Raw genomic sequence first — 14,510 nt, 5'->3', positions numbered from 1 at the left:
TTTGTGGAGATTATGTGCCAGATACGCAGACCTGGTTCAATTCTTGGCTCCATTATCTGCTGCTATGTGACCTTAATCATGTCACTTGACTTCTTACACTCCCAGTACCCTCATCTGTCAAATCACATCACAGTACTCAGCACAGAGCCAATTCTTGTTAACTAGGCAACTGAACCTATAAGAATTTCGATTAATCTTAAGCACAGTGGATGATTACCCACAGGCTCATGCCAACGATATGGCTTGTCCCGTGTGTAGACCAGTAAATCTCCTTCTGTGGCCAGTGACAAACTGCTATCCCATCCCCAGCCCCTAAAAAAGTCAAAAAATTTTTTGTGCTTTCGGTTATGAGAGAGTATGAATCAGTGTGAACTGAAAAAACAGAGTTCCAGTGGGATTTCCTGGAGCAAGTTTCTTCTTCCCTGGTGCTTCAAGTCCAAGTTTGATAGTGGCAGTGGGTGAGCTGGCCTGGGCAGGTAGGATCAGAGGCTCATCTGCTGGCAATCACATGTGAGAGATGGACTTTGGGAACAGAGAAGAGCCCTCAGTCCCTGACGAGACGGCCCTGCCCAGATGCCAGTGGGATCCAGCTAACCCTCCCTGCGATCTCAGATCTCAGAGCCTTTCTCCTGAGCCCTCTTTTTTTTTTTTTTTTTAAATTTAAATTGGCTGAATCCATTCCTTGAGAATCACAGAGAAAAAGACTCCCCCCTCACCTCATTCAAGAACAAAAAAAATCCCATTCCTCACAATAAGAAGAGTAAGCCTCTTGTCCACCTCTTGTGCAGCTGGCCACTTTGCTGGGATGAGAGGAGAGATCTGGTTTGAACATTTAGTGGAGGGGTGAGCTGCGTGGAAGCAAGGACCACATTGATGTCTGCAAGAGATGGACGTCGTTTCTTCCGCAATCTTTCTTCTTTTCTCCTTTCTCCTGTTTCAAACTTGTGGGACCAACTGGGGCTGTGACTTTTAGGGTGTAGTGTTTGTACGTCAGTAGAAGGGGAATTGTGTGTGTACTTCGAGTGCGTTCAGGAGGGTGCCGTGCTTGAACTTGGCGAGTGTTTGTGATGGAGGAACTATTGAAAGTATGTGTGTGGGACAAGATTTTGACGTGTAAGCGCAGGAAAGTGGTGGTGTGTACGTGGTGAGTGTGTGCGAGCGAGTGAGTGCGCGAGCCAGGGGCCGCCCACCCGCCCGCCGCGGCTCCCCGTGGGCCGGCCCGGCCAATGAGCGCGCGGCTGCAGGGGCGGCTGGCTGGGAGGGGGCGCCGGGGCCCTGCGGATGGAGGCGCGGGCGGCGCGGCGCGCTCATTCCGCGCGGGCGTTGCTGGCGGGGGGCGGCGCAGCCACTGGCCGGGCGCGGGGGCCCGGACCCGGGGCGGCGGGCGGCGTGGGCGGCGCCAGGGGCTGGGATGCGCAGGGGGCTCCGTGGCGACGGCGCGGCCGGCGGCGGCCGCGGGGGCACGAGCTAGCGCCGCGGCGCGGGGAGCCAGCGGAGCCCGGCGGGCGAGCGGAGGCGGCGGCGCAGGCGGAGCGGCGGCCGCAGCCGGAGCCCGAGCGCCGCGCGCCCACCATGGCCGCTCAGGGCGAGCCCGGCTACCTGGCGGCGCAGTCGGACCCGGGCTCCAACAGCGAGCGCAGCACCGACTCTCCCATGCCCGGCTCGGAGGACGACCTGGTCGCCGGGGCGCCCCTGCACAGCCCCGAGTGGAGCGAGGAGCGCTTCCGCGTGGACAGGAAGAAACTTGAGGCCATGTTACAAGGTAGGCATCCCCGCCGCGTTCTCGGACTCCGGGGCTGAGTCCCTGACTCCTTCCCCGACATCCCCGCCCCGCGTCCCAGCGCCCGCTACTTCGGCCCAAAGCCGACTTAGGTCCCCGGTCCCTTCCCCCGTCGAGCCGGAGGACACCCAGGGAGTGGAGACCTCGCGGGAGTCTCCACCCTTCCACGCCTCTCAGGTCTCCGGGCACCGGGCACCTTGTGCTAACTTGACCCGCTTCGGAAAAGCCGCAGGCCGTGTTTGTGTCCGCGCGCCCAAGTCGCGTTCTTGGACTTTGGAGATGCCAACTTTAGTCCGGACACCTGGGCTGTGCCATCCGGACCCAGTCGGACCGCACAGAGTATGCGTGACTCTCTCTCCACTCTCTGGCACTCCTGAATTCTAGCTCTGTCTCTCTCTCCCTCCTCTTGTCAGTATCCACTTCCTCCAGCTGAGGGGCCTTGTCTCGCTATTGGGAAACGCTCTGCAGATGTCAAGGCTTAAGACAGGAGTTCCCGCCTGCCCGCCCCCATCCCCCCCGTCCCCCACCCCGGAGTAGGAGGGCCAGGATGGGGGTGAGAGGCCAAAGCGTGGGGATTGTGTCAGGGCAGTGCTGCTGGGTTGGAGGACAGTGTGTTGTGTGTTCATCGCCTGACAGGCTTATAAAACACATCTTGAGTTACACTCGGTTCATAAAAGTCTTCCCGTATTATGGGTATCTGACTTTGTCTTTCACAACTTGGGATTTTCTCTTTCTTTTCTTTTCTTTTTCTTTCAATTCCCTCGTTTCTCTGGGACTTTCCCAGGTGTAAAAGTTTTAATCATACAGGACTAGGAACGAATTTTGATTTTTAATGGGAGGATTGGAGTTCTGAGAGTGAATGCTAAAATGTCCAAGGTCATTTAGATCTTCCCTAAAAATGCTAATTACTAGCTTACCTGTAGTCCCCAATGTGGCTCATTCTCATCACCCAGAGAAATAAGGTAGTTTGAATGACGGTTATTCTTCAAATACTGTAGACGGAGCAGGCATTACTTTCACTGAGGGTGCAGTAGTGGATTCATTCAGTAGCTCGTGTCCTTATATCAAGGGAGGATTGGAGCTTTCCAGCTTTCTTTTGTGGCTTGGTGCATAACTTACTTTGACTTTATCAGTTAGTGCATCGCAATGTGGGAGCTATTTAGCCCTCCGTGGAAATGCAGTGCTTTTTTAGAAGAATTAAGCAGGTTATTTTAAGACAGAACAAGATGTTTTCCAAAACAATAACTTGGTGGAAACAAATCGCAGGAGTGTTTGGCAGGCGTTTTTGGATGAGCTACAAACTCATCTCCCTTGTTGCTTATTTTTATTGATAAACACCCCCAGTGCTTGTCATGTCTCTGTCTCCCTCTTTTCTTCCTCATTACATTGTGTAACTTTCTAGGAGAGTTGCTTCTGCGATAAACTGTTCAAATAGGAATATTACAAAGTGGATTTGGAAATTAAAGCCCCAGTTGCGTTTCAGTAACCTATTTTAGTTATTTCAATTTGTTCCATGGCTTTTTTGCCTAGTTCCAATTATAAAACAAAATATTGAATTTATTCAGGAAAATATTTTTGAGAGATTGTTTGGGTTGAACTGAATACACATACCTATCCTTTCAACAAGTTTCCAGTTTATTTTGTACGTTTGGAGGGTTGTGAAAGATGGATCTTCTAATGATGCTGTGTCTTCCTTACCTGTGCACATACCAGTAACGACAGTGTTGTTAAGCTTCTAGGAAGCCCTCTTGCATAACCTGAGCTTTAGAAGTGGATTTCTTTTTTGAATTAATTAATTTCCATTTGGAGTAAAATGAAATATGGGTAAGACGTTTTTTAAAATTTGAAGGACATTCCCTTTGTAGATATGATAATCTGACATGAGATAGTTTAAAATTGCTTTGCTATGGTAAAGTTTCTTTTACAGAAAGTCTTAACAGAGTTAGTATTTCTTCAACAACCTGTGTATTAATGAAATATTCATACTTCAAAGATTTCTTGAATAATTGAACATAGTGCTTTGATTAACTTTCTAAAGTCACTAATAAGTGAATTATGCCTTCTAAGAAAGTAAATTTGAACATGTTTGATGATAGAACCCAGTGCACTATGTACTAAGGCATTTTGTCATGCATGCGTCCTAGTGTCAACTTTGTTAGAACCGCCATCTTTGAAGGAATAAGACTAGTTTTCTGAACCAAGCATAATCATGTGTCTCATTGCTCAATATTAGGTGGTTAAAGCAAGTGTGGGCAACTGCAGTCACTTTTACCTAGGTTCAGATCCCTGTGGAACCTTGGGACAGTTCCTGGGCACCTCTCAAGTCTCAGTTTGTCCGTCTGTAAAATGGGACTTATTTTAGTACCTTTCTCTTAGAGTTTTGTGAGAATTAACAGAGATAAAGCCTAATAACCTAAAACTTGTCACACTGTTTTGTAAATGATAACAGCTTAATATATATCAGTTGCTTTTATTATTACTAATATTATAGCATTATAGATTCAAATGATTTCCAGTGCCTATCACAATTTCTGATAATAGTCTACATCTAAATATCTAGAGAACAAAAGATTTTGCAGTTTCATAATTGCAGAAGTAAAATAGAGAACAAGGTAGGAAGTTTGGAAAGTCAACAAATATTCTAATATTGTTAGAGATCCTTGGGTGAAAAGCTTTTCATTTGAAAAGTGTCAATTAAGAAAAGTCTGTATTTGCCCAGTGAGTTTCTGATTATTGTGAATTTGGATTTGCCATTTTTCTTCACACAATCACCTTAAAATATGTGCGGATTTCCAATTTAAATCAGGATGAATAAGATTCTCTGCCTTTAAGTCTGCATAGTGCAAATTGGTGATTATAATGCTTGGAATTTGTTTCCAGAGAGACTGTCCTGGGGGTAAGTTAATCTTTAATGGGTTGTATTTTTATTAGTAGAGAAATTCTTCTACGCAATGGACCAAAAATTTAGTGAGGTTAAAATATGGGCAGTAGGGTAGTGGTCAAAGAAATGAAATACCATTCTTGGTTGATCATTGAGTCCCCAAATCCACCAGGCCAAAAATGGAGGAAAAAAATAACTAGTTTTTTATTTTTTGCTTTTTGTTTTTTGTTTAATAACTACTTGTTATTAGACAAACAGCCATGCAGAGTATCTGACATTTCTGTTTGAATCTAAATGAAGATTGTTGGCTTTATTAGTCAACAGTTTTGTAAATGGGAATTGATTGAAAGTTTAGTTTAGGTTTTTAATGGGGATGGTGGGCCTTGGAATAGATACCATGGACAACATTATAATAATGAAGAAAAATTGTTCTTGATTTACTTAATACTGATCTTTATAATTTAGACTTCATACTTCATGTGGGACAGTAGTATTGATTCATTGAAGTCAATTAAATATGAGTTATGGTATGTAAAGAGGGAGGAGAGTGGTCTAGAGGAAAGTCTGGGAGAAAGTAGGAAATAAGTGGGTCAAAAGAGTCAGAAATACAGCCTTGGTGTTGGCCAGTGTCCTGAGAGACAAACATAGAATTTGTACATTTATACTTTTCCTTTTTTTTTTTTTCTTCTTTTGGGGTTGTTTTACATCTTACAATTATATGTTTATTTTTACGTTGAAAAACATATACGTGTGCTATACAATTAAAAATCCCTACATAAAATTTAGACTCATCGGCATTTTCAAAGTTCAGAATCCCTTGTATTTCTTCATAGAAAGAATTGTTGGTCGGGGGTAGTGGCCTGTTTTCATGAATTGAGGTTGACGTCCGGTGGGCTTTTAGGATATTGCTGTTAAAGACTTTAAAAACCATGTTTTGGGGACTTCCCTGGTCGTCCAGTGGTCAAGACTCTGTGTCTCCAATGCAGGAGGACACAGGTTGGATCCCTAGTTGGGGAACTAAGATCCCACATGTCGTGCGGCATGGCCAAAAAATTAAAAAAACAAAACATGTTTTTACATGTTTACAATGATGGGCCATACAGGAATCACTGACTGCTGCTCGTTTGAAGAGCAGAACTAGCCACTAAAATAGCTGATCACACATTGATTAAAAGTAAGAGCAGCAATTACGTAATTACATATCTTTTAAATTTGGCAAACATAAGTGAAGATTGTCTTGTAATTTGGTATATAGATAATAATCTTTTAGATGCTTTTGTGGGAGCAGGGAGAGAGATGAAGCAAAAATATCTGAAAATGGGGGAATGCTGAAAATGAAAATAAGCAAGAGCTAAGCCGAATATAGTTTTCTAGCTAAGGCTTGATCAAGGCTAATAAACAGTAAGAACAAATCCAGTAACTTTATGAAGCTTAATGGTTGAAAGCAAAGGGCCCTTGGCCAGATCTGGATTTGAGTCTTGGTCCTACCTTTAAATAGGGAGCTTGGAAAAATTCATTACCTGCAGCCCCATTTCTGAAAGGGGGTGTTAATCACTGTGCCTACATCCTGAGGTGGTTGTAATCATTAAGAGAAAAAAAGATGGATGTAAAACATCACAGCGCTGGCCACAGAGGAAGTGCTGAATAAATCACTAATAACCATATTTATTGTAAACCGTAGTGCATAAAATGCACATTCTTGTATTGAAAATGAAAATCAAGTATATTTTAAAATGAATTAAATGGTCTTGTACTAAATGAACATTCACAGCTATCTAAATATTATTATTGGCTTTCCTGGTAGCTCACAGTGTGCCTAGTGTATTAGACTCTTGTAAAGGCGGATGAGTACGTACTGAGTAAAGCTATATTGAGTATGAGTGTGGAGTTTTAGATTTTGCGCAGGGTGAGAGGGCTTTGCACTCTCTTTAGCTGTCATTGTTCTTGCCTTGAGTATTTTTCATTCAATGGGCCGGAGCCAGTCACTTCTAATATTTTTACTAAAGACCAGCCACAAAAATCAATGAATCTCCATTGCAGTTTGATGTTGCTCTGAAGTCATCATTCGTGTCTCGAGAGAGACTTTTTCAAAGAAAATGTTGTGCCTGGGCTAACGTGTTCTAGTTATTCACCTGTAAAATGGGGACCATAAGAGTCTTATCTTCCAGGAGTGTTGTGAGCACAGAATGAGATGATGTGTGTGAAATGTTGAGCCCAATGGCCAGCACATGGTGTTTGGTAAATGTTACTGCAGCAGCAGTAGCAGCAACAGCATCCCTGTGCCATGTGATGGATAAGGATTTCAAAACACCAGAAAGCGAATGCTTGCCAGGTTTTGTTTTTATCTTAAAAAAAAAAAAGTGTATATAAATCTTTTTTTTTTTTTTTTTCAGTGGAAGTCTTCCTTCAATCAGAAAAGTTTATCAGGACAAGTGTAGTAGACTCAGAGAGCAAAAATGAAGGTTCATATTGTTTTAGAAACTAAATGAAAAATATCTATCAGAGGTTGTGTAGCCTGGAAGTGGAGAGTTTGGGAACTGCTCTCAGGCTGGCCTGGGTTGGGGTCTTAACTTGGCCTTTTGCAGAGCCCTGCGAGGATTCTGTGAGAGGGTGTTACAGCCGTCTCACAGCGCTCTCTGTCAGTCTTATCTCTGTGCAGACTTCTGGGGTTTTGCTTAAGTTGATCATTGATAAATTAAAACATAGAAAGGGCTTGTTATATCGATGATTTTAACAGGCAGGAATGTTTGGCTGGGACTAACAGAAAACCCAACACAGAGTGACTTAAACAAGCCAAGCCAGGGGGTTCTTTTTCTGATGAAACAAAAAAATTTGTGGCTCAGAGGGCCAGGCCCCAAGAGCCACTCAGGGGCTTCAGGGACCCCAGCAAGTTGCCCCCTGACCTTGGCCATCCCAGCTGATGGCTTTTGGCCTCATTGATGTAGTCTGGCCAAGGCTGTGTCTTGAGATGCACCTGTGGTCTGTGCAGAGAAAAGGGAGGACAACAAAAATGTTTTTTTTTGAATTCAAGATTTTGCCTTTTTGTGTAACAAAGAATTCTCTCTCCTGGAACTTCCATCTGTATTCCTTAGGCCACTCTTTGCTACAAGAGATTCTGGGAAGGCGATTTCTTTTGCAGCTTCTCTCGTAGAAGTAGGCAAGGAAGAAGGAAGTTGGAATAGATGCTGAGTAATTAAACCTATAGTTTCCCCACAAAGGGCAAAGCAGAGGGCATTGTGATGGGAATTCCAAGTTGTGCCTGATGCAAAAGCTTACCTATCTGAGACTTTGGCCTGCGTTGATAACCCCTAGAAATCTAGATGATTTGGTAATGTTTATGTGGGTGGAATTTCTTCTTGGCATAGTCCGGGAATAAACTTAATTCCCAAAGAGAAAACACCTTTGATCATGCAAAGCGGTTCTCGTGTTGTTACTCATTTTACAAACAGGACCTAGGGCCCCTAAGTACTATAACTGTCTTTTTCACCTCTACTGTTTTCTGCCTGTTGAGTGTTTTTTTCATTGAAAATTATACAATACAGGACTTCATAGGTGGTGCAGTAGATAAGAATCTGCCTACCAATGCAGGGGACATGAGTTTAAGCTCTGGGAAGATTCCACATGCTGCGGAGCAACTAAGCCCGTGCGCCACAACTATTGAGCCTGTGTGCTACAACTATTGAAGCCCACGTGCCCAGAGCCCATGCTCCACAACAAGAGAAGCCACTACAGTGAGGAGCCTGCACACCACAGTGAAGAGTAGCCCCCGCTCGCATCAACTAGAGAAAGCCTGTGTGCAGCAACAAAGACCCAACACAGCCAATAAATAAAATAAATAAGTAAATAAATAAATTTATTTAAAAAAAGAAAATTATACAACACAACACAAACATCCATTTTACCTTTTTAAAAAATGTTATTTTTATTTATTTATTTTTTTAATTGAAGTATAGTTGATTTACAATGTGTTAATTTCTGTACAACAGTGACTCAGTTATACACATACACATTCTTTTTTTTAAAATAAATTTATTCATTTAATTTGTTTATTGGCTGCACTGGGTCTTTGTTGCTGCTCACGGGCTTTCTCTAGTTGTGTCGAGCGGGGGCTACTCTTTACTGTGGTGCTTGGGCTCCTCATTTTGGTGGCTTCTCTTGTTGAGGAGCATGAGCTCTAGGTGTGTGGGCTTCAGTAGTTGCGGCATACGGGCTCAATAGTTGTGGCTCACGGGCTCTAGAGTGCAGGCTCAATAGTTGTGGTGCACGGGCTTAGTTGCTCTGCATGTGGGATCTTCCTGGAGCAGGGCTCGAACCTGGGTCCCCTGCATTGGCAGGCAGATTCTTAACCACTGCGCCACCTAGGAAGTCCCTATATGTTCTTTTTATATTCTTTTGCATTATGGTTTATCCCAGGATATTGAATATAGTTTTCTGTGCTGTAGAGTAGGAGCTTGTTGTTTATGCATTCTGTATGTAAATAGTTTGCATCTACTAACCCCAGACTTCCAGTGCATCCCTCCTGCACCTTTTACCTTTAATTACTCGAAGATATCCTTTCTCCTCTCCCTCTTCCTTCCTGCCCACTACCCATCTCAGGTTGCTTTTAGAATAGACAGGCTCAATGTAGTTCATACTTCTGCCCTTTAGGGTTTTCTTAGAGTGGCCACTGCCATAGCATCTGGCCAACAAAGCCAGAATTTCTTCAGAAGATGAAGTCATTTTGGAGGCAGTTTGATAATAGAATTATCATCAGGTTTGTGCCATGTTTTGCTATTTGAAATTGTCCAGATGATGAACTAATGAAATACCCATTGGTTCATCCTTGATTCATTCTGTTTGTTTAAAAATCTAGTTCTTTAAAGAAGCATAGGGTAATAGTGACCATAAATATTCCTTGATGTAAAATGCTTCATAAACTACCTGGGATGAGGCACAATTTTAATGTTAATCTATAATGGTGTTTGCAGTGTGTGGGGGTGATCTTGGCAAGAAACCCTTGTTGTTAGGCTGCAAAAGCCACCACGTTGGACTTTTCATCCTTGTGGTACTAGTATTTGGGGCAGTATCCAAAATGCACAAACCGTTAATAGAAACATTTTGTGAATGTTATACATTTATAAATCCATTTAGCACCTAATAAGCTACTAATAACTGTAGTTGATGGAAGCATTTATATTTGTAACATATTAAATCCTGTTCCCATTTATGATGCTGGTGTATAAAAAGATAATGCTCACTTTCTAGCTATAAAGTAGGTTCTCTGTTACAGTGAATAAGATAAACCACATATTAGTCTGGATATTGAGTTGCTCTGGAGCTTAACTTTCTTGTGTAGGAAGATGGTTAAACATAAGATTTGAAAATTAGCCATTGTATTCTTTTTTCAGATTATGAAAGTAATACAAACTTATTATAGAATACTTGAAAATACAAACAAATGTAAAAAAGAAAAACCAAAAGTCACCCCTAAGTTCAGAATCAAGCAGTAACCACTGATAATATTTTGGGAATTTTTTCCTGGTCTTTAAAAGTATGCTCACACATAATTTGTTTTTGCAACAGATGTTGAGTTCCTGCTATATGTCAGGTACAGTGCTGGGCTTTGGGGGTGCAGATAAAACCAAGATAGATATGGTTCCTATCCTTGTGACTTGTGCCTCTTGAGTTCTAAACTGGGATCATACATCCCTTCTTTTTCACTTAACACTGTAGCATGGTTATTTTCCATTTTATTAAAGATTCTCAAAGAACGTGGTTTTATTATTATTTTTATTAATTTTTATTGGAGTATAGTTGATTTACAAGGTTGTGTCAGTTTCAGGTGTGCAGCAAAGTGAATCCGTTATACATGTATCCACTCTTTTTTAGATTCTTTCCCCATGTAGGCCATTACAGAGTATTGAACAGAGTTCCCTGTTCTATACAGCAGATCCTTATTAGTTATCTGTTTTATATATAGTAATGTGTATGTGTCAATCTCAATCTCCCAATTTATCCCTCCCCACCTTACCCGCTGGTAACCCTGAGTTTGTTTTCTGCATCTGTACCTCTGTTTCTGTTTTGTAGATAAGGAAGAACATGGCTTTATTTATTTATTTTTTTGATTTTTTAATATTATTATTTTTTTATCTCTTTATTGGAATATAATTGCTTTACACTCTTGTACCAGTTTTTGAGGTACACCAAAGTGAATCAGCTGTATTTATACATATATTCCCATATCCCCTCCCTCCCACGACACCCTCCAACCCTCCCTGTCCTGTCCCTCTAAGGCATCACCCATCATTGAGTTGATCTCCCTTTAAGAGCATGGTTTTAAATAGCTACATAATATTACTTTGACATATAATGATTTGCTTAAACATTATGATATTTTATAACATTTTTAGGTGGCCAGGCAGTGGGAAGAACCTAATGTTTCTACTTGAAATGTCCCAGATTCAGGTCCTGGCTCTATCGTGTATTGATTGTGTGGCCTGGGGCGAGTTAATAATTTCTCTGAGCCTCAGTCTTCTCATCTCTAAAATGGAATAAATATAATTTCTAGGCTGTTAGGGTTAAAAATACTGTCTGTGAAGCGTGCGCCAGTGCCAGATGTAGTGTACATGCTCAGGAGTTGGCCGGTGATGGATGCTAACACTGCTGCCCCAAATGCTTTTGCCTAACCACCCACCCCCTTTTATTCACATCCTCAATTATTCTCATAGCAAAATTTCTTACTAGTGAAAATTTTAGTGCAAAGGGAATAGGCATTTCTAAGGCTTTTGATAAAGTTTGCAAAAATATTTTCTGGAAGGATTCACAGGGTAGGCAGAAGAGACAGCAGATTTGCAGACTATCTGCTCCTTGTTTTTCTGCCTTGAAATGTAGTCCTTGAAATATAGTCCTTGACTATTTGCATAGAGTTTATGTAGCTGTTGTTGTAGCATTGTCTACTGTTTTGTATTCAGCATTAATCTATTAAATGTTTTTGTATTTCTAAGCAATTTTCAGAATTAAAATTTTATGGTTGGATAATAGCAATTTGATGAAAAAAAATTTTTTTTTGCCGTTGTAGACCGCCTTATAGTGAACGTGAATTATGTAGCTTTTTTCGCCTTTGAAACTGTATTCTGAGGAAAAATTTTGAGGAATATGGACTGAAGAATGGTGGCAATTTTGAAAGCAGCACCAGCTTTAATTGCACACTTACTGTATGTGAGACACTGTTCTGGTGCTTTATGCCTGTTCAGTCATTTCAGCCTCTCATGCAACAACCCATTAGATACAGATGCTATTTGGATCTTTGTTTTATAGACAGAAAAGCTGTAACTCCTCTATTTTATTTTATTTTTTTAATTAATTTCTGGGGGAGTATAGTTGCTTCACAATGTTATGTTAGTTTCTACTGTATAGCAAAGTGAATCAGCCATACATATACACATATCCCCTCTTTTTAGGATTTCCTTTGCATTTAGGTCACCACAGAGCACTGAGCAGAGTTCCCGGAGCTATACAGTAGGTTCTCATTAGTTATCTATTTTATACATAGTATCAACAGTATACATACCAGTCCCAGTCTCCCAATTCATCCCACCCACCTCCTTTCCCCTTTGGTGTCCATACGTTTGTTCTCTGTGTCTGTGTCTGTAACTCCTTTAAGTGGGGGGCCTGGGTTTCTTTTTGGAATTCTGAGTGGATCCAGACACTAGTTTTCCATTCGCTCTTACTCAGTGTGGTGACATATCAAATCTGAGTCTAGGATGATAAACTGTACTCCAGAAAAGGTTTTAGTGCTTCGTCAGTTCCCTGCTGAAGTGCAGAGGGGTGTGGGGGGTAGGCACAGAGCTGGGTTAGAGTTCTTGGTGAGAAAGCAGAGCTTCCAAAGTGCTGCCTCCTGACAACTGTGGTTGTTTTCCGTTTCTTCCTTTGTGAAATGGGGATGATAATACCTCTCTCCTAGGGTTATTGTGAAAATTATATGAAAATGTATATAAACTTTGCTTATAGTTGGTGCTCTGTACGTGGTCAACATGTTTCAAATTCACCGCTTATTCCTCTGCAGCCTCTAGCCCAGTGCTGTGAAAATACCTGTGTGTGTTTATAGAGTAAATGACTCACAGTGGAGCTGGATTAAAGACTGTCTCATTTTGGGCTGGTGGACCTGGCATTGACCTCATAGAATGGAACTTTAAAGCTAGGACATGTGCTTGGCCTTAAGAAACACCAAATAGTTCTGCCTTAAGTAAGGCAGTGTATTCTCCACGTTAGTCTTTCTTCACCTTCAGCCTTGGGGCTGTGTAGAATGTTGTGTTATTAGTGATAGTACATTGGTGTGGTGTTTTGAGTGAGAATATGGAAAACTTAATTCAAGTGAGGTTAATGTTGGAAAATTTATGTCTGTGTCTGATCTGGATTAGTTTTATAAAGTGAAATTTATTAAGGTGAATATAATTTTTCAATTTACTCAGTTATAGATTATCTTATTCTTAAAACAATACATCTCCAGGTACTTGTTTAAATATGATTTTGAAGCATCTCAGATAAAAGATGGTTCCTTATGTTAGTTTGTTCATTGCGCTAGGACACTCGTTGAGATATTTTGGGTTAGAGGGAAATAAACCACTCCTTGCAGCAGTGTGGGTGACTGGGCACTCAAGGCAACTTGAGTTCATGACCTGGTCTTGCCACTGACACTGTCACCTTGTATAAGTTATTTAACTTCTTAGGGTTTGGATTAAATGCCCCCTAAAATCCTTTGCAGCTCCAGTATTCCGAGTCTTTTTTTCACAGTATACAATACAAGCCCAATAGTACTGGGTGTGTAATGTTAGAGTCTGACTCAGCTCTACATCCGTGAGTAGTTTTGCTAGGAATTTGCCTTGATCTGAACCACATAGATGAGCATTTACAGCAAAGGGGGAAGATGGTGGAATGAAAACAGTTGGAGTATCTTTGGAGTAGCAAGTACTCCCAAGACAGCTGACCACAACTCTGCTTTCTGACATCTTGGCAGTGAGGTTTACATTGCCCTGTATTCTGTGGGCTAGATGTTAGCTAATTTAAGGTTTTCTGCAGTAATTGAGCAGGAATGGCAGTGTAAACCATAGTTGAGACTTGTTGGTGTCGACACACTGTGTTAGATGAACAAAGGAGGTCATATGCTTCCACAAGTAGCATCTTCTTGTCACATTTTCCTTCCTCCTTTGCCAGCACGTCCAGTTATCAAGTTTCATATGCCAGGGTTTATATCTGTCATGTAAGCCACTAGAGAAATGTAGCAGGGAAAGATAATACTGTTCATTAGAGTGAAATCTCAAAAGACATCTGTATGTCCAGATTTTAAGTATTTTCAGAATTGCTTTAATTGCTTGTTGAATATTGAGAACTAGCAGAATATTTCTCTTATACAGAATACCACTAAAGCTTGTATTATCTATGTTTTGAGTTGATTCCTTTATCATAGTCTGAGCTTTTGAAGTGCCATTCAAAGTCAACATTTTGTACATTTGTCTTTTTTTTCTTTCTTTTTTGGCTGTGCAGCATGCAGGATCTTAGTTCCCCCACCAGGGATCAAACCCGTGCCCCCTGCATTGGAAGCACGGAGTCTTAACCACTGGACCGCCAGGGAAGTCCCAAAGTCAATATTTTGACAAGCTTTTATTATGTTTTAAATTGTTTGATTATAATGATTTAATTTTAAAATGTCAGTAAAATACATGTTTAACTTTAGTATTGCAGGAGCAATCATATAAAGAAATGTATATTTTAGTCCAGCGGGAATGTTTTTCTTAAAAAAATTTTTATATGGCAAACAGAAACACAAGATTAGCATAGATCTATAGAGCTTTAATTTTTTCTTATGGGGAT

General features: G+C 41.4%; 1 protein-coding gene across 4 annotated transcripts in view; it reads left to right on the top strand.

Annotated features, from left to right (window-relative positions):
- Positions 1-1,512: 1,512 nt before the first annotated feature.
- BICC1 (BicC family RNA binding protein 1) overlaps positions 1,513-14,510 on the top strand; it is a 309,108-nt gene continuing 296,110 nt past the window's right edge. For all 4 annotated transcript variants that reach the window (XR_009053881.1, XM_057736127.1, XM_057736126.1 and 1 more), the window contains exon 1: positions 1,513-1,762. Coding sequence is in view for 3 of the 4 variants with exons in the window: in XM_057736127.1 (XP_057592110.1) it covers positions 1,573-1,762 (190 nt within the window). In the remaining variant the exon portion in view is untranslated. The remainder of the gene's footprint in view (positions 1,763-14,510) is intronic.

The sequence above is a fragment of the Hippopotamus amphibius genome, chromosome 5 (genome assembly GCF_030028045.1).
Source record: "Hippopotamus amphibius kiboko isolate mHipAmp2 chromosome 5, mHipAmp2.hap2, whole genome shotgun sequence".
Classification (NCBI taxonomy): domain Eukaryota; kingdom Metazoa; phylum Chordata; class Mammalia; order Artiodactyla; family Hippopotamidae; genus Hippopotamus; species Hippopotamus amphibius.
Note: the sequence above shows the minus strand (reverse complement) of the source record. Positions and strands in the feature narration are given on the sequence as shown.